Below are 24,781 nucleotides of genomic sequence, written 5' to 3' on the forward strand. Positions count from 1 at the left end.
ACTTGTTGAAGCAAATAACTGTCTTCGGGATTTAATTTTGCCTGCTTTATCTACTGCTTGTGTGGCATAATTTTTACCGTTTTTAGATGACGATGTTTTTGATCCTGTATTAGAAAAATATTTAGTTATCATACTAGTATTTTTCTTCTTTTTCTTGATAGAGGCTGAACATTTAAAGAATCATTTCTTCTTCTCCGTTTTTCAGCACGAACTATGAAAATGTTTGAGCAGTTTAATTCTGTTTGTTCTTTAAGTTTGACTGATGTTTTGTCAACAGTTTGTTTGCTGTTGTTAGTTGCTGCATATTTGTCATTATCTATACTTTGAGGTTCCTGAAGGGTTGTTGACACTTCAATTTCTTCAGCTACAAAAATATCATCCCAGGTATTGTAAAATAACAATGATGTCATTAAAGGTGTGTCTTTCATGTGTTCAGGTGAAACTGACTGTTGAGTCTCCCTTGACATGTCATTTCTGTGTGTTTTCCCCTCTTCTGTTTCGTTGACTCCATCATTTTGTTGTTTTTGGTTTTTATCTGAATTACTGTAAGGATCTACTTTCCTTGGTTTTATTTGTGCATAATTATGAAAATGATATACATCACTGCAAGTACCATTATTAATTAATTTCGTTTCACTTTCTTCAATAACTTCACTTGACGATTTCAGGTTTTTTGTTACAAAATTGTCTTTCCTTTGTAGAGGGTCCTCACATCTTATAGTAATGTGATGATGTGTACCCTGCATGTTCCATTCCACTTTTTCATCATCAGTTTCTTCTTTAAAGTAGGTAGATGATTTTTCTTGAGCAGATTGCAGGCTGTTTATATCTGTTTTTTTTATTTTGATGTCTATCATGATCAACCTGTACATTTTCTGTATCTTTTTTTGGTCAAATGTACATGATTTGTCCTGAGTTTCACCAAGTAGGCTGTCATCCATGGTGTCTATTTCATTGTATGTATACAAATTGGGCTGGGTTGTTATTTCTGTACTCTCTATGATGTATTCATTTGATTCTTCAATTTTGATTTCTTTGATCTGTTTATATGATCTGTCTTGAGCAGGATCAAGGCCGTTTTTATTGTCATCTTTATTTTGTTGAATGTCTATATCGAATTTTTCCTTAGCATTTACTTCATTGTTTTTAGGTAGATTATCCAAGATGCTAGTCATTTCCTGATGTTCTTGACTTTGTAGTTTGATTTCAGTTACTTTTACTTCTAGCTCAGATGATTCATTCTTCAGTTTAGATGGACATTTCTGCGGGGACTGTTTTTTCATCTTGTTATCCTGGTCTGTATTTCTTTTGTGGATGAACTTTCCCTTCTTGTTTTTAGGTCTGCATGTAGTTAGGAAATCCGCTAGGGTTAACGTCTTTCTCTGGGGAATGCCATTTCCATTATACACATCTTTTTTGGATACGGTCAACTGTAAATTGCTTTGTTCACATGGAGCTTGCAAACATAATTGGTTGATACAAGGAACAAAGTGATTTGGTGTCCACCATGACTCTCGGCTTGGTTGTGTTCTAGTCCAAATAATCCTGTAAATTTCATCACTTTTAAATTCATTTGGTCTGGGATTAAACATGTGATGGAGATCTGCTCTTAATATCCTGTTATGTTCAGGGTAAACTGACTTAACAGGATGTCATGATATACTAGCAAATGCACTTATTTGCCATATTCCTGCCCAAGAATTTTTCTGGCATGTTTGCAAGACTTCATTCTCAAAAGCTTCATTTAGACAGTGATTGCTACCACTTGATGTCGTCTGTGATAGTCTTCTTGCAAATTTTCTCCCTTTATGGTCTTCCATTGCTTCATTAAGATAAAAATCCTTTTGAAATGCTAGTTCTATAATAGCTCTTACACGCATTTCTGTGAAATATTTTTCAATTCCAAATACATGCAATGACATTGATCTGTATGCACAATTACCATCACCGTACACACACACAGGATATATTGTTTATCTTCATCAGCTGGAAACAAAGTTTTGGAATAAGTGTCCACTTTATAATTTACTTTTTCTTTGGTATTAGGGGACGACCATTTGATATTCTTAGGGGGGGCAGGATTATTTGTTTTGGATCGGTTAATTATTTTTGTAAACTAAGAGGACAGATTATTTATTTTCTGCACTGTTGAAGAAAGATTTTTCATTTTCATTAAAACAAGGGACTGATTATTTATTTTCATAACTATATTAATAATATTTGAAAACATACAATTTTTAAATTCATTTTTTATTATAAATAATACATGTACAGTCTAGTCATTAATGTACCATTTAATCATCAGAATTAATCATCATCCTCTGCGGAAATGAGTCTTCTGAATTCCAAACTGCATATACATGTATTGCATACATACACGGTATTAGAGTTGGGCTGTGACTAGCCTCTTTTAAAAGTATTGACAAATATATTTACGCCGAGCGGAGCGAGGCAAAAAATTTTGAAGGGTTTTGAAGCCGCTGAAGGCCCAAAGAAACTATAGAACAAATGATGCAAAATCGTGCTTTCTGGGCGTTCCCAGACCCTTTCTTATTCTGAAAACGCAAGTTTTGTTTTAATAATTTTTTGACAATATTTTGGTCTGAAAGCAAAATGTATAGATTCAGCGTAAGACTCAAGTTTTTATGGACAACATCAAAAGACCAATATGAAGAATAAAGTAAAAATGTAATTCACATAGTTAAGTATGTGGCTGCTGGTTTTTTATTTTTTTATTTATTTTTTTTTGTTGTTGTTTCGGCATGCAGAATTTAAATCTTTTATACCTGTAAATGATATGGGGTTTTATTCAAATTAAGTTAAGAGGGGGCTGATTATCAGTGATATAACTATGTCAAGTAATTTTTAATAACACATTTCAATTACAACTTGATATAGCTCTTAACTGGGATACAATTTAAAGTAGTTAAGTTGTAAAATTAGCTAAAAAGTCTTAAATAAAATAAAAGTCATGATCAAGTTGAAAACAAAATTACTAAATCACAAAAAGAATGCAACACTAAGAGAATACAGAAGGGCAATCAATGAACAAAAGACAAATTTAAAGAAACATTGATCCCGAAAAAACAGGTGCTACGTCCAAGGGAGAACAGAACTTGCTTCTTGCAAACACTCGCTGTGAAAACAATTTGATATGAAGACAAGCTTTTGGTTTTAAAATTTCCTACATAAAGGCATTTGCCTCAATGTAGTTACAGCCCTGTAATAAAAGTGAGGTAAGTGTTCCTGAGCCAATATACCTCAAGTTAAATGAAACCCATTTTCAGACATTTCAAGTATATTTAAATAATATTTATACCTTTATTATTAAAAGATTTGGGAAGTGTTTCCCGAATTGTTTTTTGAAAAAAAGATGAATTTTATGAAGAATCTGGTGCCACCTCATACTTTTGAATAGCATTTATAAAATGGCTTAAAGACCTGCCGAGTTATTCATTTTCAATACATTGTAAGTCAGGTTATTTATTTTCGAACTACCACAGAACAAACCATTTATTTTTGTGATTATCAAGGCTGAGTTATTTATTTTCAAAATCCTTCCAAATGTATCTTCAAAGAACTTCATCCTGTAAAAGAAACAATTTATATGTACATGATATATAAGGGTACAAAATGTGTTTGACAGTTTCATCAATAACATTCAAGTAAAGTGTGGACATTTTTTTTTAATGTTGTGCCATTTTAGCTACATGTGTATTTAGGATTTCTTAGCAAAGTTTAAACCTGTACAAGTTTCACTTTGATGGACACCTCTCGGATCAAGCTTCAAATTACATTGAATGATAGAAATAATATGCCAATATCCGTTTTAAATATTACTAATCAAAGTTATTTTATGTAGGTTAGGGTTGGTGGTTATTAAATAAAAAAAATCTTTTGATTTGAAAGTTTGAAAGCAATTGGGCTATGTAAGCAAGTTATCGCAATGAATTAAAAGTTCAAATATAAATTACATTTAAACATGATGGCTTGCTAATTTGAGTTAAAATTTTATCCGTTCACTTGATGTCATTTGTGATCTAAGATGGCAAGATACACCCATACTACCTAGAGTACATGTTTATTAACATTTCTGCATTATTTTATTTGTTCAATCCAAACGTAATAGTTGTTAATTTCTGTGTCATTTGGTCTCTTGTAAAGAGTTGTCTCATTGGCAATCATACCACATCTTCTTTTTTATATAAATCAAAATACAGTTAATACTGACATGTCAGGAAGGACCCAGCTGGCACATAATTTTTTTGTGTGAGGCATAAGAAAATAGATATATGATACAAATGAAAATAAAGCTAATTATATGTGTACATAGGGTATCACTACAAATGTCATTGATTTCATGAATGATGGCCGTTTGATGACTTTTTGACATGTAGGGAATTTAATTAAAAAATTATATTGAATTATCAATTTTCATATAAATCATAGCATAAACAATGCTTCTCAAAATGTGTGATTTAAAAAAAAATCAGTTTAAACAGCAAATAAGACAATGGGAATCAATTTGAAATATCATAGTTTACCTATATATCTTGTTTTATTGAAATCCTAGAACCCCCAAAAAAAACATATAATTTGTGATTTTTAACTAAACTGTTATGTTTGGCAGAACACGTGGATTTGTAATTATTCAAATATTATTTCTTATTTGCCAATAATTTCACAAATGAAATAATATGCCCATCATAAAAGTGTTGACAGACAAACGGACAAAGTGAAACCTATATACTAGGTTGCTTGACGGGTGGTCCATCCATTTATGATTTGATAAACTACTTCTCGTCTTATCCATTCAAATTCAAACTTGTGAAACTGTCACAACTGAACAATGTGTGCTCAACTAAAAATAAATATATGACATCTATATATCAAAATCTTGAGAAATGCATTTTCCTGAACTGATGTCAATTATGTAATGTACAAGTTCTGTATCATCTGATAATATAATAAGTTCCAACATTAAGTATTTATTTCTCATAGTTATCCAATTACAAATTGATTATTACATTTAATCAACAAGTGCAGAGCTCTAATCATTTATAGTTACTGATAAATAGATACATATCCAGATAATCTAAATAAATCAATTATTGGACATGAGTTATCCTGCTGTTGGAGAGAACAGTGGACAGTTACCCCCCTATTTTATAACGACCACCCCTTTCATGAAGGCATTGTATTTATTTAGGGATCATCAGAGCTTTGATATATTCAATAAAGAGCTGTACTATGATCGCATCTCCATGATACACCAATTGCCCTTTTAGCTCTTCTCTATGCTTTAAATGAGACAATGTTTAAACATATAAAATTTTATAACCATCAAACATGTGAAAAATGGATAATTTTCGATGAATAAAGTACAACAGCTCCATAATGTCAAATCAGAAATTTATATAAAAAGAGAGCTTATTTCAAAAGATATTAACAAGTTACCAAAGTTTCATGAGAAATGCTTAAAGCGTTTTTGAGTTATTGTTCGAAAACTGGAAATCCCCCCCCCCTTTTTTTTAAGAAAAAGTCCCAATACTCCAAAACGTAATATCATAATTGTTTAGAAATCAAAAGGGAGCTTATGCCAATAGATAGATATAAACAATTCAACAAAGTTTCATGAATATTGTTCACAGCATTTTTGAGTTATAGTCAGACAATTATAAAATTCCTCCATTTTTTTTGGAGAGGATAAAACCTCATAAATGTCTAAAATCTATAAAAAGCAAATGAATGGTTATTTCAATAGATATAAACAATTTACCAAAGATTCATAAAACTTTGTGTTATTGTCCGAAGTGTTGGTAACAGACGGACGGACAGACACCGTTCAAGCCATTTTCAAAAGGAGGGTTCCAACCCAGAATAAAGGGGGGTGTCCAATCGTATGTCCCCATTCAAAAGCATTGATCATAAAAAAAGGAAGTCCCCCTGCCATAATATGGTATACCATAAAAACATCCCAAATCAAAAGAGGGGCTTATAAAAATCACTTCATTATAAGATAATCTATGTCTTAATTGTGGTGAGGGGCATGATCTTCATATTTTCTTAAATCCAAGTACCGGACTTCTGATGTGTATAAAAATATTAGAAAATTTGGTATAATTGCCAGGGAGACAACTCTGCACCAGTGACCAAAAGACATAGAAGTTATAACTAGTAATCTATAAGTCACAGTATGCCTGTAGACTGCTATGTCATGCCAAAATACTGAAAGTCAAACTGAAAACAAACCTTGATTCAAAAAAATTGTTTTGTGCATTATGTACAATAAAATTACATAGATAACAAAAATCAAAAAAGTTACTGTACCTTGAATCTGTGTACATAATTTTTTTCTCTCGTTATGTTTAGCCAAATATAAACATGTACATGGACAAGTGCTCTGATCTGCTCTCACTTAATACATTTTCTATTGTCCATGTATAATTCAATTTTAAAGTACAGTTTTATTTCAGTGATACTGGTAGTAACAGCCTTCACGCTTAACTTTTGAGTCCACCAGCCAGAAGCTCAATTTTTTTAACATTTTAGTTGGATTCTGTTGGCTTGTAGCTATATAGAGAAGAATTTTATAAGCCCGAAAGCAATTTTACAGGCCAATGCCGTAGGACTTGTGGTTAAGCGTTAAGACTACATAATAAGGGCGAAGGAAACGTAATTGCTGTCTTATAAATTTTTGCATGAGAAAAGTTGCATGCAATTTGATTTTTTGTTATATTCTCAGTTTGAATAAATATGCGAACTAGCTAAATCTGAAAGTTTGTGCACTCTTTATAGTCAGATAGTATCTATTTCAAATGTAGGGTAACAAATAATCATTAAAAGGCTTGTATACGTGTATGTATATAAAAAAAAACACATAAAAAATATAAATAAAATGCTCCGCTGGGCGCAGCTTGATACGACCGCAGAGGTCGAACCCTGAACAGTTGGGGCAAGTATGGACACAACATTCAAGCTTGATACAGCACTGAATTTGGATTGTGAAAAATTTTAATTTACCTATTCAAACCATATCATTATTATTTGCTTTTATATATAAATCAGAAATAACCAATTTAAAATGGAAAATAAAAAAAAAAAAAAGGAAAAAAAGGAAAAAAAATCCCTCCCCCATATTTTTCGACCAACTTATGATTCATCACCCCCAAACTCAATCCCATCCTTCCCTTTGTGGTATGGTACCTTGCAGTACAATTTCAGAGAGATCCATACACTTGAACACAAGTTATTGTCTCGAAACTAGAAAAATGCTTGTTTTTAGGCCCCTTTTTGGCCCCAAATTCCTAAACGTTTAGGGCATTTACCCCCAAACTAAATCCAGCTTTCCCTTTGAAATATAGAACCTTGTAGTACAATTTCATAAAGATCCATACACTTACACACAAGTTATTGTCCTGAAACTAGAAAAATGCTTGTTTTTTGCCCCTTTTTATCCCCTATTTCCTAAAATTTTGAGGCAATTACCCCCAAAATCAATCCAAGCCTTCCCTTTGTGGTATGGTATCTTGCAGTACAATTTCAGAGAGATCCATACACTTGAACACACGTTATTGTCTGGAAACTAGAAAAATGCTTATTTTTGGCCCCTTATTCCTAAACGTTTTAGGCAATTACCCCCAAACTCAATTCCAGCTTTCCCTTTGTGATATGACACCTGGTAGTACAATTTCGTAAAGATCCATACACTTACACACAAGTTATTGTCATGAAACTAGAAAACTGCTTGTTTTTTGCCCCTTTTTGGCCCCTAATTCCTAAAATTTGGAGGCAATTACCCCCAAAATCAATCCTAGCATTCCCTTTGTGATATGGTACCTTGTGGTACTATGTCAGAGAGATCCATACACTTACACACAAGTTATTGTCATGAAACTAGAAAACTGCTTGTTTTTTGCCCCTTTTTGATCCCTAATTCCTAAAATATGGAGTCAATTACCCCCAAAATCAACCCCAGCATTCCCTTTGTGATATGGAACCTTGTGGTACTATGTCAGAGAGATCCATACACTTACACACAAGTTATTGTCATGAAACTAAAAAAATGCTTGTTTTTTGCCCCTTTTTGGCCCCTAATTCCTAAAATTTGGAGGCAATTACCCCCAAAATCAATCCCAGCAATCCCTTTGTGATATGGAAACTTGTGGTACAATGTCAGAGAGATCCATACACTAACACACAAGTTATGTCTGGAAGTTACAAAAATTCGTAAGGGTTCCGCGGAACCCAGTGTCTCGCCTACTTTTTCTGTTAATCGCAGGCTCAACAAAAATGAGGAAGTAAATCAATAAAAATATTCCTCTTGATACTATCTTTTGATTGTAAGAAGCTTCTGTCCAAGTTTGGTAAAAATCCAGGATAGTTTATGAATCTAATAAATGTTTAAAAACTTTAACTGCAGACTGAATGTAATGTTAACTGGAAGAAAACAAAATTTCCTTCTAGATACTGGCATTTGATCATAAACAAGCTTTTGTCCAAGTTTGGTACAAATCCAAAATAGTATAAGAAAGTTATTAAAATTTTAACAAGAGTGCACACGCTGAAATGACTCGCCTTCTTTACTAACCATTGATATTATGTTGATAGTCCTAAATGAGAGCTTTACTACAATTATTACATAAACTTAACATGATCCAAGAAAATGAAGTCAAGGTCATATAAACCAAACGAGAAATACATGTACACCTTACAATCATTCAATACACTAAATATAGTTGACCTATTGCTTATAGTTTCTAAGAAACAGACTTAACCAAGAAAACTAAACATTGACCAATGAATCGTGAAAATGAGGTCAAGGTCAGATGAACCATGCCAGGCAGACATGAACAGCTTACAATCCTTCCATACAACAAATATAGCTGACCTATTGCTTATAGTTTAAGAAAAACAGACTGAAACACATAAACTTAACACTGAGCAATGAACCGTGAAAATGAGGTCAAGGTCAAATAAAACCTGCGAGACTGACATGTACATCATAGAATATTTCCATACACCAAATATAGTTGACTTATTGCATAAAGTATAAGAAAAAAGACCAAAACTCAAAAACTTAACTTTGACCACTGAACCATGAAAATGAGGTCAAAGTCAGACGACACCTGCCAGTTGGACATGTACACCTTACAATCATTCCATACACCAAATATAGTAGACCTATTGCATTAAGTATAAGAAAAACGGACCAAAACACAAAAACTTAACTATAACCGCTGAACCATGAAAATGAGGTCAAGGTCAGATGACACCTGCCAGCTAGACATGTACACCTTACAATCATTCCATACACCAAATATAGTAGACCTATTGCATACTGTATAAGAAAAACAGACCAAAACACAAAAACATAACTATAACCACTGAACCATGAAAATGAGGTCAAGGTCAGATGACACCTGCCAGTTGGACATGTACACCTTACAGTCCTTCCATACTAGACCTATTGCTTATAGTATCTGAGATATGGACTTGACCACCAAAACTTAACCTTGTTCACTGATCCATGAAATGAGGTTGAGGTCAAGTGAAAACTGTCTGACAGGCATGAGGACCTTGCAAGGTACGCACATACCAAATATAGTTATCCTATTACTTATAATAAGAAAGAATTTAACATTACAAAAAATCTTAACTTTTTTTTCAAGTAGTCACTGAACCATGAAAATGAGGTCAAGGTCATTGGACATGTGACTGACGGAAACTTCGTAACATGAGGCATCCATATACAAAGTATGAAGCATCCAGGTCTTCCACCTTCTAAAATATAAAGCTTTTAAGAAGTTAGCTAACGCCGCCGCCGCCGTAGCCGCCGGATCACTATCCCTATGTCGAGCTTTCTGCGACAAAAGTCGCAGGCTCGACAAAAACTTTAACCACAGAGTGAATGTAATATTTCCCGGCAGAAAAACTAAGTCCATTTATAAGTAAAATACGAAAAAAATGGAATTTTATTTTTATAAAATTTACTTCTGGATATAATCTTATGATCATAAACAAGCTTCTGTCCAAGTTTGGTAGAAATCCAGGATAGTTTAAGATAGTTATCAAAATTTCAAAAACTTTACCCGCAGAGTGAATATTTGTGGACGCCGCCGACGACAACGACGACGTCGACGGAATGTAGGATCGCTATGTCTCGCTTTTTCGACTAAAGTCGAAGGCTCGACAAAAATGCTTATTTTTGGCCCCTAATCTCTCAACTGTTGGTACCATAACCCCCAAAATCAATCCCCACCTTCCTTTTGTGGTATTGAACTTTATGATAAAATTTCATAGAGATCCATTCACTTAAACTAAAGTTAGAGTGCGAAAACCAATGTGTCTTCGGACGACGACGACGCCAACGTCATACCAATATACGACCACACAATTTTTTTGAGGTTGTATAAAAAGGGGGGGGGGGGTCCTAGGTCAGGTATGGTCAAATTACACTCTCGCTTGATCCGTCGGTACTCTTCTAATCTCTTAATAACTAATGATGTGAAAAGGGGGTAAAATTGCAATCAGTGACGTTAGCCATAAATTTGAAAGCTATATCATTAAACGAGAATTGAAATGAATTGAAGAAAAAAACTTTAAAAATCCTTGTTTATCTATGAGATTTCAATGGAAATATACGCTTTTGGTTTATATTGATTGTTTGTCCAGTAGAAAATATCTCATAGATAATCAGGACAAGAACAAAACTTACATTCAACACGATAGGCAGGCTCTGCAAGGCATGTGGGTCGAGTTGAAGGAGAGAACATTTGGACTGCCATTGCAAAATGAGGATTTGCTGGACAGGAGCAGAAAATTCAACTCGCAACATGGCCACCTACTCACCCTACAAGTGTTGTGGCAAAGGTTCTTTTACGCGCAGAGAGCTTGGCACTTGTTTAGAAATAATCGACTGAGATTCTTATATCCCATCGCCAAGCAATGACCATCCTCATATGTTATGTGGATGTGCAAATGAATGAAATAGAAGGTACACATTGTGTTGCATTGAACATTCTAAAAGAGTTAAATTATCCGACAGGCCAAGAAGTTGCTGCAAATGGGACATGGACAAACAGAACATAACTAAGTATCATGCTTTAGCTAAGAATGGTATAACAGTTAGCAATCTTCAGTTGCTGCCTCAGTTAATATTAGAAACTTATCAAAATCCGTTCTATTTCTTTGTTATTTTGCTTAAATCAGCTCTTTATAAAATTCATATAGAACTGCACTTTTTTGCAAGAAAAAATTGGTGATTATGAGACTGAATTTAGAAGTAAAATAGGTCCTACTGACTGTTTTTTTTTTTAAATATTTTATTTTTTGTCTTTTTTTTTTCTATACACGTATATCAACCATCTAACATACTATTGAGGTCAAGAGTTGTGTAATAAAGGCTCTTTTCAGTTATGTAGTACAAGAGTAAGGTATAATATGAGGTCAATTTAGATTAGATGTAAAGTGGATATATAAACTTTATAAGATATCTTCTATACTTTATAAGATATATAATATACTTTAGAAGATATCTCCTAAAGTTTATTAGATATCTTGAAGTTAGAATAAATAGTAAAACGGCTTGCCATACATTTGCCTTAATAGGAGTGGAACATAGTATTGGAAGAAAGTGTTGGAACCACTTTGATATCAATACACAGCTTGTACCTAACTTTATTTTAATTACTTGCACAGTAAGCTAAAGTGACTGATAAAATACTTCCATAATTCTTATTAACTACTTAAATTTGATATCTCACTTTTTCACATGAAATTCTTATTAATAGTAACATTTTGTATTTTTTTTATTTTAAAACAAAGGAACTATATTATACAAGTGTATATTTAAAGTTAAGTAGCTTCTTGACCTTACATTTTCTAATTTATTGGCAAGTTATATGTCAAAAGATGGTAGTAAATGATTAAAATAATGTTTATACTTTCTGCATGTCATTTAACATTGATTTCATTAAATGTTCAACACTACCTTAAAATCTGATCACATAGATCCAGCAAGACTGGATAAAAAATAACTATGCGAAGTAAGGAAAAATAAATAAAGGATGTCAGAAAGCTTTACTGAACACTATGGCTAATTCAACAAATCAAATATTCTCAATAACTTTTATTTCACTACTGAGTAGGAGATTTATACAGAATGGCACTAACAATAACAACACACCAACAGTCAAAAGTCTACTACAACACACACACATATGGTAAATAAATTAATTTGAAATGATTACATAAAATACTACAAACATGTATTCCTGGAAAAAAAACCAATAGGTGTCAAGTTTCCAGACCTTAAACAAGACTATTCACATTTAAACATTAAAATATTTAAAGATAAACCCTTGTTAACATTATAATATTGATTGATTGATTGTTGATGTTTAATGCCATTTTCAGCACTCCTGTCTATATCATGGCAACCCACTTTTTATTAATGGAAATAGCTAACTTGAAGGGAACCATCAACCTACATCAGGATAAGCCTAAATTCTAGTAAATTAACATCAGAATCAAGCATATTGTACCATGAGCAGGATTCAACTCACAACTTTAGTGTTGACAGGCTGTTGATCAATGAAGATGAACTACTTAGAACACTCAGCCTCTGATGCCCATTAACATTAATGTAAATTCAAAATTTATTGTGATTTTTTTTTATCAATGGGAAAATTGCGAGATAATCACCTTGGCAATAAATATAAACTCACATTCATGATTTCAGTAGTGATTTTCCTTTATAAAATGTTTTAATTGCATTTATTAGATTTCACATTTTTGACAATGGTCAAGGATTCACAATAATAAATATATGAATTACTGAATTTACAGTGTATATTTTTTCATCCTTGTTTGCAACATGCATTTTTCTTTTGATATGATTTATGTTATAAGCTAAATGACAACACATTGTGTTTTAAGTTTTTTAGGCTCAAATGCCAATTTGTTGTGAAAACAAACCTACTTTGACTCTTTTCTGTAAATAAAAAGCCATTAATAAATGTTACCATGTACAAATATTTGATGGATAGTCTAAGAACACTTGACACCTACTTTAAATCTAAATCAACAAGACAAAGGCACATGAAATAATATATTTTCCCCTAAATATCACCTTCTTAACATCCTCCTTAATCCCTCTTTTATATTTGTTTGCAATATAAGAAGCTAATACAAAAAGATGAATACATAAAAATGAGAAACAAAGGTTTATTGTGTAAGAAGAATATCCACATATTAGATTATAATTATTTTAACTTTATGACAATAAATATTGAAAGGGATGTGTCTAGCAAACAAATTATATAAAAAAATCGGTAGATAGAAGATAATAGCTAGGAATAAATATAATAATATACTAATAAAGGATGAGATGCATTAATGATGTAAATATAAAAGTTTACATACAAGACCACAAAGCTGTTACAATGTAAGTTAAATAGTATTCAGGAAAATGAATGAACTTTGTTTCCTTGATTTCAACAAGTTTGTCATAAGAGCAGGCCTACCATTAATCTTGTCTACAAACCACTGACATGCCAGATAGCACTGTGGAAAGATTGAATTTGGATTTTTGGTGTTTCCAAATCTTTCCAATAAAGCATTCATGAACAATATAAAACATTCAAAGCAATAGAATTTTACTTGGAAGTTTGAAATTATAAAAATATGTATTTTATCATGTTTTTAAAGAGCTTGAATTGGGAAAAACTAAAGCAAACTCAAAATTATAATTTACTTATGCAACCGTCTTATATATATATTTTTTTTTTATAAGTATTGTAGACACAAACTGACATACAAAATAGCACAAACATGACAAATAGGATTACACATCATGGTCATTTAAAACCAGACCATAGGTTATTCAGGTTTAAAATAAAAGCTTATGATCCATTATATTCTGTAAATTATTACAATGGCTTTCTACATCACACCTATACTCTATTTCACAACATTTTCCAAACTATTGGTCAATTCCTGAAAATAATCAGCATTCCCAAAGCCTAAGAGGGGGTATTTCTATACCCATACAAAAAAATATATATTCCAACGACTAGTCATCTGTGTCTTCAAATGACTAAATATGTAATTTATATTGTAATCAATAATGTGCCACTCAAGTTTAAAGAACTGTTGAAATATTACAACCAAAATTTATTTTTCATATAATACCTTTTAAAATTTGACATTTGACAGAATATCATGCACCTGTATTAGATGATAACTTCAATGAGCAAGGTAGTATATATAAATGTTGTATATAGTATTGTCTAATCTAAAATATATATAAATATGAAATATGCACTATCAAAACTTTGACACAAAAGAGATTTTCAGTGAGTATTTTATTTTAGCTTTGTTTTGAGATAAACTAGTGAACACACTTATATCTACTGTACATTTATCATTACACATCGTAACAACTAATATTAAAAAGCAAACAACAATATCTGCCATTAAAGATTCAATATGTTAATTTTTTTATATAGTTTTTTTTAAAGTTGAAACAATGAGACATAACTGAGTATTTAGTACAATTGATTTGAAATTCAATTGCTTAAATTCTCTTATCTTATTGTCAAAGGTATATTTAGAAATACAACAGAATTAATGATTTTCACAAAATCATGTTTTAAGGCTTTTTTCATCATTGCAATCATGTAACTAGGACAAGGGGTCACAGTTGTGTAGTTAACGCCTAAATCTTGAAAGTTGGCAGGTATGACCTTTTCATGAATAAATAGATTCTGGTTTGTTAAGGGAGATAACTATTCAAAAAAGAATTTGAAAGTTGACACAGCCAGCACAACTCCCTGAATAGCACACTGACAGGTAAAGAAAAAAAAACTATAAAAGTCTTTAATATCCTACCTATATCATTCAGAATTACACTTTTACAATTTTGGGAAATTTCTGGAAAGCTGATTGGTGCTAACTGAACCACAAAATTTAAATGTTGTCCAACAAACCAGGACACCTTACAATCATTCCATACAACAAATACAGTTGACCTATAGCTTATGGTATCTGTGAAACAGACCTTACCATGAAAATCTTTTCTTCTTTATTTTACACAAAATACTAATAACAATATAATTTGACTGACTGCTATTTTATATCTATCATTAGACTGTATACATTAATTGTTCAAGTTTCATTAGTGCAAAAATTAAACCAGTTCTCTACAATAATTTGATTTTTATGCCTTAAAGTAAATATTATCTGTAATTAGTATAACTGGTCCATTTAGACCCAGCTACAGAGGGTGCTACAGATATTGGTACAATCTGGGGATGGTGAGTTCCACTGACAACAATTGTCTGTGAGTTTAGAATTTGTGGTCCAGTTGTTGAAGGTTCTTCCTGGGTTACATCCCTTGGTTGGTGGATTCCATCATTATGCTGAAGTTGACTGAGTGCACTAAGTGGTCCAGAAACAGCTATCTGAATTGGTCCACCTATCCCAGAAGGCTGTACAAATGCATGCGCCAGGGCCTGACCTAGTTGCCCTTGCTGAAGGGCCTGGTTCAGGTGTGAAAGGTCAATGGTTGATCCAGGATGTGCTAACTGCATTATTGTTGGAGCAAGTCTAGACTGATAATCTGAGGACTGTTGACGGTAGTCAGTATGTACAGACTGAGTTAACTCTGACATGGCTTGTGTTAACAAATCAGCTGCTTGCTGTCCATCTCCTGTAGCAGATTGAACAGTAACAATAGAGTCAGCCGGTTCATAACGAACTATCTGTTGAAGTGTTTCTTGGCTGGATTGGGCATCAGACAAACCTTCCAATGATTCACGTTTTGGTTTAGGTGGAAGTGGAGGAACTGCATCTGGATGCTTTTTACGTTGATGTTGTGTTAGTTTGGCTTTGCTTGCATACTGCTTGTGACAATATTCACATAAGTGTGGCATTGTTGTAATACTTCCTACAGTCTGTGAGAATGTAGGATTAGGTATACCTGGTAGCTCTGTAAGAACAGTCTTCTTACGAGCACTCATTGGCAGTTCAGCCCCAGGATGATTCTTTAAGATGTGTGTTTTACGCTTGGAACTAGACTTGTACACTTTATCACAATATTGACAATAATAGTCTTTTTGTGTTTTCAAAATAGGTAAGTTCAGTTCTGGGACAGTCTCAAATTTGACATCTGGGTGACGTTTAGCAAGATGATTCACGAGCATTCCACGACGCTTAAATCCCAGCATACAGGTATGACATTTGTAGATAAATCTGTGATAATCAGTTGGAGAGACTTTTGGTATAAACTTTTTGGGAGAAGGCTTTTCTCCTTTAGCCATATTCTTCAATTCTCGTTCCAGTGAATGCATTCTTCTGATATGTTCTTTAAGCTTGTCTTTACGCTTAAACTGACGTCCACAAGTTTCACACATGAACTCTCTATGGTTTGAATGTTTCAACATGTGTAACTTGAGTTTGTCTGGCCTAGGAAATACTTTATCACAGTGTGGACATGGAAATTCCTTGTTGGTATGGAAACCTCTAATGTGCTTCCTCAAGTTGTAAAAGTCATCAAACTCTCGTTGGCATTGTGGACATGTGTATATGCCATTTTGAGCATGAATCACCACATGTTCTCTCATCACGGCTGAATGATTAAATCCCTCTTTGCAAATTGGACATTCATAATATTTCTTATCACTGTGAGTCTTCATATGACAAGACAATGCTGAATTATTCATAAATCGCTTGTAACAAACAGTACATTGCAGGGGCTTATTTTCTTCTGAACCGTGACACAACATGTGACGATTAAGTTTTTCTCGAGAATGAAAAGCTTTCCAGCATTGAGAACATTTATGGGTCCTGTTCCGTGAGAGGAATGACTTTGATTTTCCATGTTCAGCAGCATGCTCAATTAATGCTCTTTGGTCCTGGAATTGAGCATGGCAGACTGGACATGCCAGCATGCTGGGTTCCAGTGCATACATATCTGTATTTTGAGTACTTGTACCAGGTTGCTGAAATTCTCCATTTTCATTTACTTTGTAAGCAAATTTATAAACTTCGTCAAATCCTACTTCGTCCGCTGCATGTGTCAGTGTATGAAGGTTCAACAAGTTAGAATTATCAAAGGTCAGGTCACAGTGGACGCAGAGCCACTCATTTCCACCACACTCTTTCCCCTTCCTCCTATACATGGACTGTATAGTTCTACGTATTGCCTCTGAATCATGTCTCTTTTGGTATTTTTTCAATGTCCTATAAAGAAAAAGGAAAAATGATCTTGATTTATCCCTTTTTTTTCATTCACATTTCAAGTTGTTTATTTCATAAAGAAGAATATCATTGTCATAAGTTTGACTTTTTACAGTGTAACATTAAAGGAGAGGCTCCTCGTAGCCTGTATTGTGTACAAGGTATCCATGATAAATTTCTACACAACCCTTAACATATTAAGTGTATCTGCAGAAAAAAAATTCAAAGTTTTTGTTTCCTGTGTTCTTTATACAGTAAATGCAGCAAAGTTTAATGGAAGCATCAGCTGATATCATCTAGAAGAAAAAAAAACAGTTTGGGAAGATGCCTTGCTTGATTTAAACCAAGCCAAGACTTGGTGTTGCACAAATGTTGCAGGGAGAGTCTCTTGAGGTCTAAGTACATTTATATTGATGGTATAAATGTAGATTCATTTTTAATGTGCATGATTTACCTAAAAAATGCATTCATTATACAAGTATTTTTTTGAAAATATTTAATTGATCTACTTGATTTACCTGAAAGAAATGCATTCATTATGTAAGTATTTTTTTTTTAAATATCTAATTGGTCTGATCTAGGACTTAATCAAGACTTCTCCCAACATACATAATAAGGTATATTTCTAACAAGAAGTTATGGTGAATTGGTTTCTATAAGAGGACCTTTTACTTACTTGTTTAAATATATACTGGTGGACTTTTTCTTCCACATATAACCAGATGTATCAGAGAAATCCTGAAATAATAAAGTCACATTTAAAGTACAGTCAAACCTGAGTATGGACTATGTAATGTGGCCAATTAATTTTTTTCATTTGATAAACTAGCATATATCTGCAGTTTAACCAACAAATACACCTATTTATCACTGCAAAGTTCTTGCACAAGACATTTTAAAATTTTTACATATTTCCAATTCAGTTCTACATCTTTCATCACTTAATGAAAATAGCCTAAACTACTTTTACATGTTGCACTTAAAAAGTACTTGTGACTTACTGAGTAAAAGATGATTAAAATTTAATCTCAAAAACTTTATACACTAAACTATAACTTTCTGTTATATTCTTCTATTTACTATACTGTCACATTTCAACTTATTTTCACATAATGGCTCCATAGGTAACACTGTTTAGGACTTGTCTTCTTACCCGGACACATTATTCTGACATTATTCTGACTCTTTGCTCTTACTCATAAATGAAATGTGTTTTGTGTGTTCAGAAGAAAGCAGCAAACATCATTTTTTAAGTCTTAGGTGGGACCTCAACTAATCAAGGGCATACTTCACTAAAGACAGCAAACAGTTTACCACAATGTCAACAATATAAAAATAAAATGCTCCGCTGGGGCGCAGCTTGATACGACCGCAGAGGTCAAAACCTGAACAGTTGGGGCAAGTATGGACACAACATTCAAGCTTGATACAGCACTGAATTTGGATTGTAATTAAATATTTGACACAGCATAGGTTTCTGACACAGAATGAAAGTGGTCTAAGAACTTAAAAAATTTTAATTTACCTATTCAGACCATATCATTATTATTTGCTTTTATATATAAATCAGAAATAACCAATTTAAAATGGAAAATTTTAAAGAAAAAAAAGGAAAAAAAAATCCCCCCCCCAAATTTTTTGAAACCCTTATGATTCATCACCCCCAAACTCAATCCCAGCCTTCCCTTTGTGGTATGGTAACTTGCAGTACAATTTCAGAGAGATCCATACACTTGAACACAAGTTATTGTCTGGAAACTAGAATAAACTGCTTCGCTGAGCGCAGCTGGATACGCCCGCAGAGGTTCAACCCTGAACAGTTTGGGCAAAAATTGACACAATATTCAAGCTTGATACAGGTCTGAATTTGGATTGTAATTAAATATTTGACATATTATAGGTTTCTGAATAAACGTAGTCAAAGAACTTGAAATTGGTTATATGAATTGAATTTTTATTCAATTAAAGATTTCTTGCTGTTGTGCAATACACTGTGCTGTTGCACAATACTTAGTAAATCTGTTGTCAGACTATACACAAATAAAGTTCAATTAATTCTCAATGTCATAAATTTCTAATTTATGAAAATGTAAAGGAAGCTTACATCAATAGATATAAACAATTCACCAAAGTTTCATGAGAATTGCTGACAGCATTTTAGAGTTATTGTCCGAAAACTGGAAAATCCCCCCTTTTTTAATGAATAAAACCCAATAACTCAGAAATGATAAATGAAAAATTTATAAAATTCTAAACAGAGCTTATATCAATAGATATAAACAATTCACCAAAGTTTCATAAGAACTGCTGAAAGCATTTTAGATTTTTTGTCAGAAAACTGGAAAATCCCCCTTTTTTTATGAATAAAACCCTGTAACTCGGAAACGTAAAATCTTAAAATATAAAAAAATCGAAAGGGAGCTCATGTCAATAGATATAAACAATTCATCACAATTTCTTGCAAGTTGGTGAAAGCATTCTTGAGTTATTGTCCGAAAACTGGAAAATCCCCCTTTTTTTAATGAATAAAACCCCATAACTCGGAAACGTAAAATCTAAAATATATAAAAATTGAAAGGGAGCTCATGTCAATAGATATAAACAATTCACCACAATTTCTTGCAAGTTGGTGAAAGCATTCTTGAGTTTTTGTCCGAAAACTGGAAAATCCCCCTTTTTTAATGAATAAAACCCCATAACTCGGAAATGTAAAATCTAAAATTTATAAAAAAGGAAAGGGAGCTCACGTCAATAGATATAAACAATTCACCAAAGTTTTATGCAAGTTGGTTAAAGGGTTTTTGAGTAAATTTCCGACATGTTGACGAAGGACGGACAGACGGACGGACGGACAGACGGACAGACGGACAACAGTATACCATAATACGTCCCGTAAACGGGCGTATAAAAATGCTTGTTTTTTGGCCCCAAATTCCTAAATGTTTAGGGCAATTATCCCCAAACTCAAACCCAGCTTTCCCTTTGTGATATGGAACCTTGCAGTACAATTTCATAAAGATCCATACACTTACACACAAGTTATTGTCATTAAACTAGAAAAATGCTTGTTTTTTGCCCCTTTTTGGCCCCTAATTCCTAAAATTTGGAGGCAATTACCCCCAAAATCAATCCCAGCCCTTCCTTTGTGATATGGTACCTTGCAGTACAATTTCAGAGAGATCCATACACTAGAACACAAGTTATTGTCTGGAAACTAGAAAAATGCTTATTTTTGGCCCCTTATTCCTAAACTTTTTAGGCAATTACCCCCAAACTCAATTCCAGCTTTCCCTTTGTGATATGGAACCTTGTAGTACAATTTCATAAAGATCCATACACTTACACACAAGTTATTGTCATGAAACTAGAAAAATGCTTGTTTTTTGCCCCTTTTTTGCCCCTAATTCCTAAAATTTGGAGGCAATTACCCCCAAAATCAATCCCAGCATTCCCTTTGTGATATGGAACCTTGTGGTACAATGTCAGAGAGATCCATACACTTACACACAAGTTATGTCTGGAAGTTACAAAAATGCTTATTTTTGGCCCCTTTTAGGCCCCTAATTCCCAAAATCAATCCCCACCTTCCTTTTGGGGTATTGAACCTTATGGAAAAATTTCATTGAGATCCATTCACTTAAACTAAAGTTAGAGTGCGAAAACTAATGTGTTTTCGGACGCCAACGTCATACCAATATACGCCCATAAAAATGTTTTTGCGGTCGTATAATAAGGAGATGTAGTATGATAATCAATAAGACAACTATCCAACAAAGTTCAAATGAAGTGGATGTAAGCAGTTATAGGCAACTGCAAAGCCTTCAACAATGAGAAAAATGTGCTTCGACGAGTGCAGCTGGATACGACCGCAGAGGTCCAACCCTGAACAGTTGGGTCAAAAATGGACACAATATTCATGTTTGATACAGGTCTGAATTTGGATTGTAATTAAATATTTGACACATTACAGGTTTCTGACACAGAATAAATGTAGTTAAAGAACTTGAAATTGGTTATATGATTTGAATTTATATTCAATTGAAGTTTTCTTGCTGTTGTGCAATACACTGTGCTGTTTCGCAATACTTAGTAAATCTGTTTTTAGACTATATACAAAGAATTAGCAAAATAAATTGTGACCCCCAATTTTTTTTGAAAAATTGATAATTTCTTAAATCTTAAGGAAAAAAAAATTGACCACCCCCCCTCCAAAAAAAAAAAAAAATATTTGAAGAAATCAATGGTACAATTTCAGAGCAATCAAAATACTTATACACAAGTTATTGTCCTGAAACTAGAAAAATGCTTGTTTTGGGCCCCTTTTTTGCCCCTAATTCCTAAACGGTTGGGACAATCACCCCCTAAAGACAACTCCAACCTTCCTTTTGTGGTATTGAACCCATTTGGTTAAATTTCATAGAGATCCATACACCTAAACTAAAGTTATCGTCCGGAAACCAAATGTCTTCGGAAGACAACGATGACGTGATAGCAATATACGAATGCAATTTTTTTTGCGGTCGTATAAAAACCCATACCGTATAGTTGGCTATAAAAGGCTCAAGTCTGTTATATAGTACTGATGTCAATTACCTTTGTTTTCTTAGGTAGTGGTTGTTTATACTTCTTTTTAATAGCACTATAGGTAGATATGTCATTCTCTTCTGATGTACTTGTAGATGGTGTAATGTGTGATTCAGTACTTGTGGATGGTTGTGGAGCCCCTGGTTCATGGGTTATTAGATGTCTCTGTAAAGCTATTGATGTCTTGAACCTCTTGGCACATTCATAACATTGATATTTACACTCTTGTTCATCTAAAACTGTAGATTAACAAAAATAGTATATATACCTTAGACAAAGCACATAAAAAGTCAATTTCTAGATTATTATGCAACTTTGTTAAAACATTTGGATTTAATCTACTTTAAACTTTTCTGTCGCAACGCAAAATGAACATCCTTACTTTTACATGGCTAAAATTAACATCATGTTTAAAATCTTGTTGAAGATCGCAGTTGTTAATGAAAATCTAAAAAAGTTTTTTCTTTGTTCTAAATCCATCCTTAAACTATTCCATTTATTTACAATTACTAAAAATGTTTTTGTTCCTTTGAATCAAAATTTATGACCCGTGCATCCCTTTTTTTCTCTCACTTTCCTGACGATGAAAAACAAGTCTTTCATGTCTAGCCAATTGCATATGGTGGCATAGCCTTTCGGAATCAAATGGAAACGGGACATTATAAATTAATAGCTAGTTATCTGTCATTGAAAAGCAAAAAAAAAGCTCATTCAATTCAGTTGTATCAAGCAAAATTAAGTATTTGGAATGCAAATATCTGGGGTTTTTTTCCAGACCATTACTTTCATTCATACTAAATGTGCAATAAAGAGGTCTTTACCATCAATATCCTGCTGTGTAATTTCTAAAGTGTGAAGTGCATGTCTTCTAGCATAATGTGTAGCATACCAAACCTACAAAATATAACATTAATAATACTTTACTTGTTATCTATAAATCATCATAAAGGAAGTATATGGTGATCAATTCATTACAAAACAATCTTTGTATATATAAGAAAAAACACATAAGCAAAGGAACAATGCTTTTATTGCTGTGTTCCATCTCACAGTGTGGCCTTTAACATGGAGCCAGAACTCAAACTTCAATGCAAGTTGAAGACAGTGGCTAGCAACAGTTATAGTAAATTTTTTCCCTTAAATCATTGCACTGCATATCTGCATGGATAACACAGCTGCTGGGTTGTATCAACACATTATATTAAAATTCGTAAGGGTTCCGCGGAACCCATTGTCTCGCCTACTTTTTCTGTTAATCGCAGGCTCAATAAAAATGAGGAAGTAAATCAATAAAAATATTCCTCTTGATACTATCTTTTGATTGTAAGAAGCTTCTGTCCAAGTTTGGTAAAATTCCAGGATAGTTTATGAATCTAATAAATGTTTAAAAACTTTAACTGCAGACTGAATGTAATGTTAACTGGAAGAAAACAAAATTTCCTTCTAGATACTAGCATTTGATCATAAACAAGCTTCTGTCCAAGTTTGGTACGAATCCAAAATAGTATAAGAAAGTTATTAAAATTTTAAAAACTTTAACCACAGAGTGAATATGTTGTTTCCTGGCAGAAAATCTAAGTCCATTTAAAAGTAAAATACGGAAAAAATGGATTTATTTTTTTACAAAATTTCCTTCTAGATACTAGCTTTTGATCATAAACAAGCTTCTGTCCAAGTTTGGTACAAATCCAGGATAGTATAAGAAAGTTATTAAAATTTTAAAAACTTTAACCACAGAGTGAATGTGTTGTTTCCTGGCAGAAAATCTAAGTCCATTTAAAAGTAAAATAAGGAAAAAATGGATTTATATTTTTATAAAATTTACTTCTAGATACTATCTTATGATCATAAACAAGCATCTGGCCAAGTTTGGTACAAATCCAGGATAGTTTAAGAAAGTTATTAAAATTTTAAAAACTTTAACCACAGAGTGAATGTAATATTTACCGGCAGAAAAACTAAGTCCATTTATAAGTAAAATACGGAAAAAATGGAATTTTATTTTTACAAAATTTACTTCTGGATACTATCTAATGATCATAAACAAGCTTCTGTCCAAGTTTGGTAGAAATCCAGGATAGTTTAAGAAAGTTATTAAAATTTCAAAAACTTTAACCACAGAGTGAATATTTGTGGACGCCGCCGACGACAACGACGACGACGACGCCGACGGAATGTAGGATCGCTATGTCTCGCTTTTTCGACTAAAGTCGAAGCTCGACAAAAATGAGAAGATGTGGTATAAATGCCAATGAGACAAGTCGCCACCCTAGACCAAATGACATAGAAGTTAACAACTATAGGCCACTGTATGGCCTTCAAAAATGAGCAAAACCCATACTGCATAGTCAGCTATAAAAGGCCCTGAAATGACAAATGTAAAACAATTAAAACGAGAAAACTAACGGCCTGATTTATGTACAAATTGATGAACGAAAAACAAATATGATATACAGCAACAAACATCAACCACTGAATTACAGGCTCCTGACTTAAGACAGGCAAAAACAGGATGTGGCGGGGTTAAACTAGTTAGATGGTGTCAAACCCTTCCCTAACCTGGGACAGTGGTGTAACAGCACAAAACAAGAACACACTATACAAAACAATAAACGAAAAACAAATATGAATATAGAGCAACAAACAACAACCACTGAATTACAGGCTAAACTCATCAGATTGATACAAAGCAGAAATACATCTAACAATAAAATGCTTCGCTGGGCGCAGCTTGATACGACCGCAGAGGTCGAACCCTGAACAGTTGGGGCAAGTATGGACACAACATTCAAGCTTGATACAGCTCTGAATTTGGATTGTGATTAAATATTTGACACAGCATAGGTTTCTGACACAGAAAGAATGTGGTCTAAGAACTTCAATTTTTTTAATTTACCTATTATGGTCCAATGTCCAAAATCAAAATACATGGTTAGATTCAGCATATCAAAGAACC

General features: G+C 33.0%; 1 protein-coding gene across 7 annotated transcripts in view; it reads right to left on the minus strand.

Moving 5' to 3' along the window:
* Positions 1-12,115: 12,115 nt before the first annotated feature.
* LOC127701613 (PR domain zinc finger protein 10-like) overlaps positions 12,116-24,781 on the minus strand; it is a 30,906-nt gene continuing 18,240 nt past the window's right edge. For all 7 annotated transcript variants that reach the window (XM_052205579.1, XM_052205584.1, XM_052205583.1 and 4 more), the window contains 4 exons: positions 22,647-22,719; positions 21,835-22,064; positions 17,918-17,979; positions 12,116-17,244 (listed from right to left, as the gene is read on the minus strand). In XM_052205579.1, the coding sequence (XP_052061539.1) occupies positions 15,240-17,244; positions 17,918-17,979; positions 21,835-22,064; positions 22,647-22,719 (2,370 nt within the window). In that variant the 3' untranslated portion in view covers positions 12,116-15,239. The remainder of the gene's footprint in view (positions 17,245-17,917; positions 17,980-21,834; positions 22,065-22,646; positions 22,720-24,781) is intronic.

This window comes from Mytilus californianus, unplaced genomic scaffold, assembly GCF_021869535.1.
Source record: "Mytilus californianus isolate M0D057914Y unplaced genomic scaffold, xbMytCali1.0.p SCAF_5, whole genome shotgun sequence".
NCBI classification, from domain to species: Eukaryota; Metazoa; Mollusca; class Bivalvia; order Mytilida; family Mytilidae; genus Mytilus; species Mytilus californianus.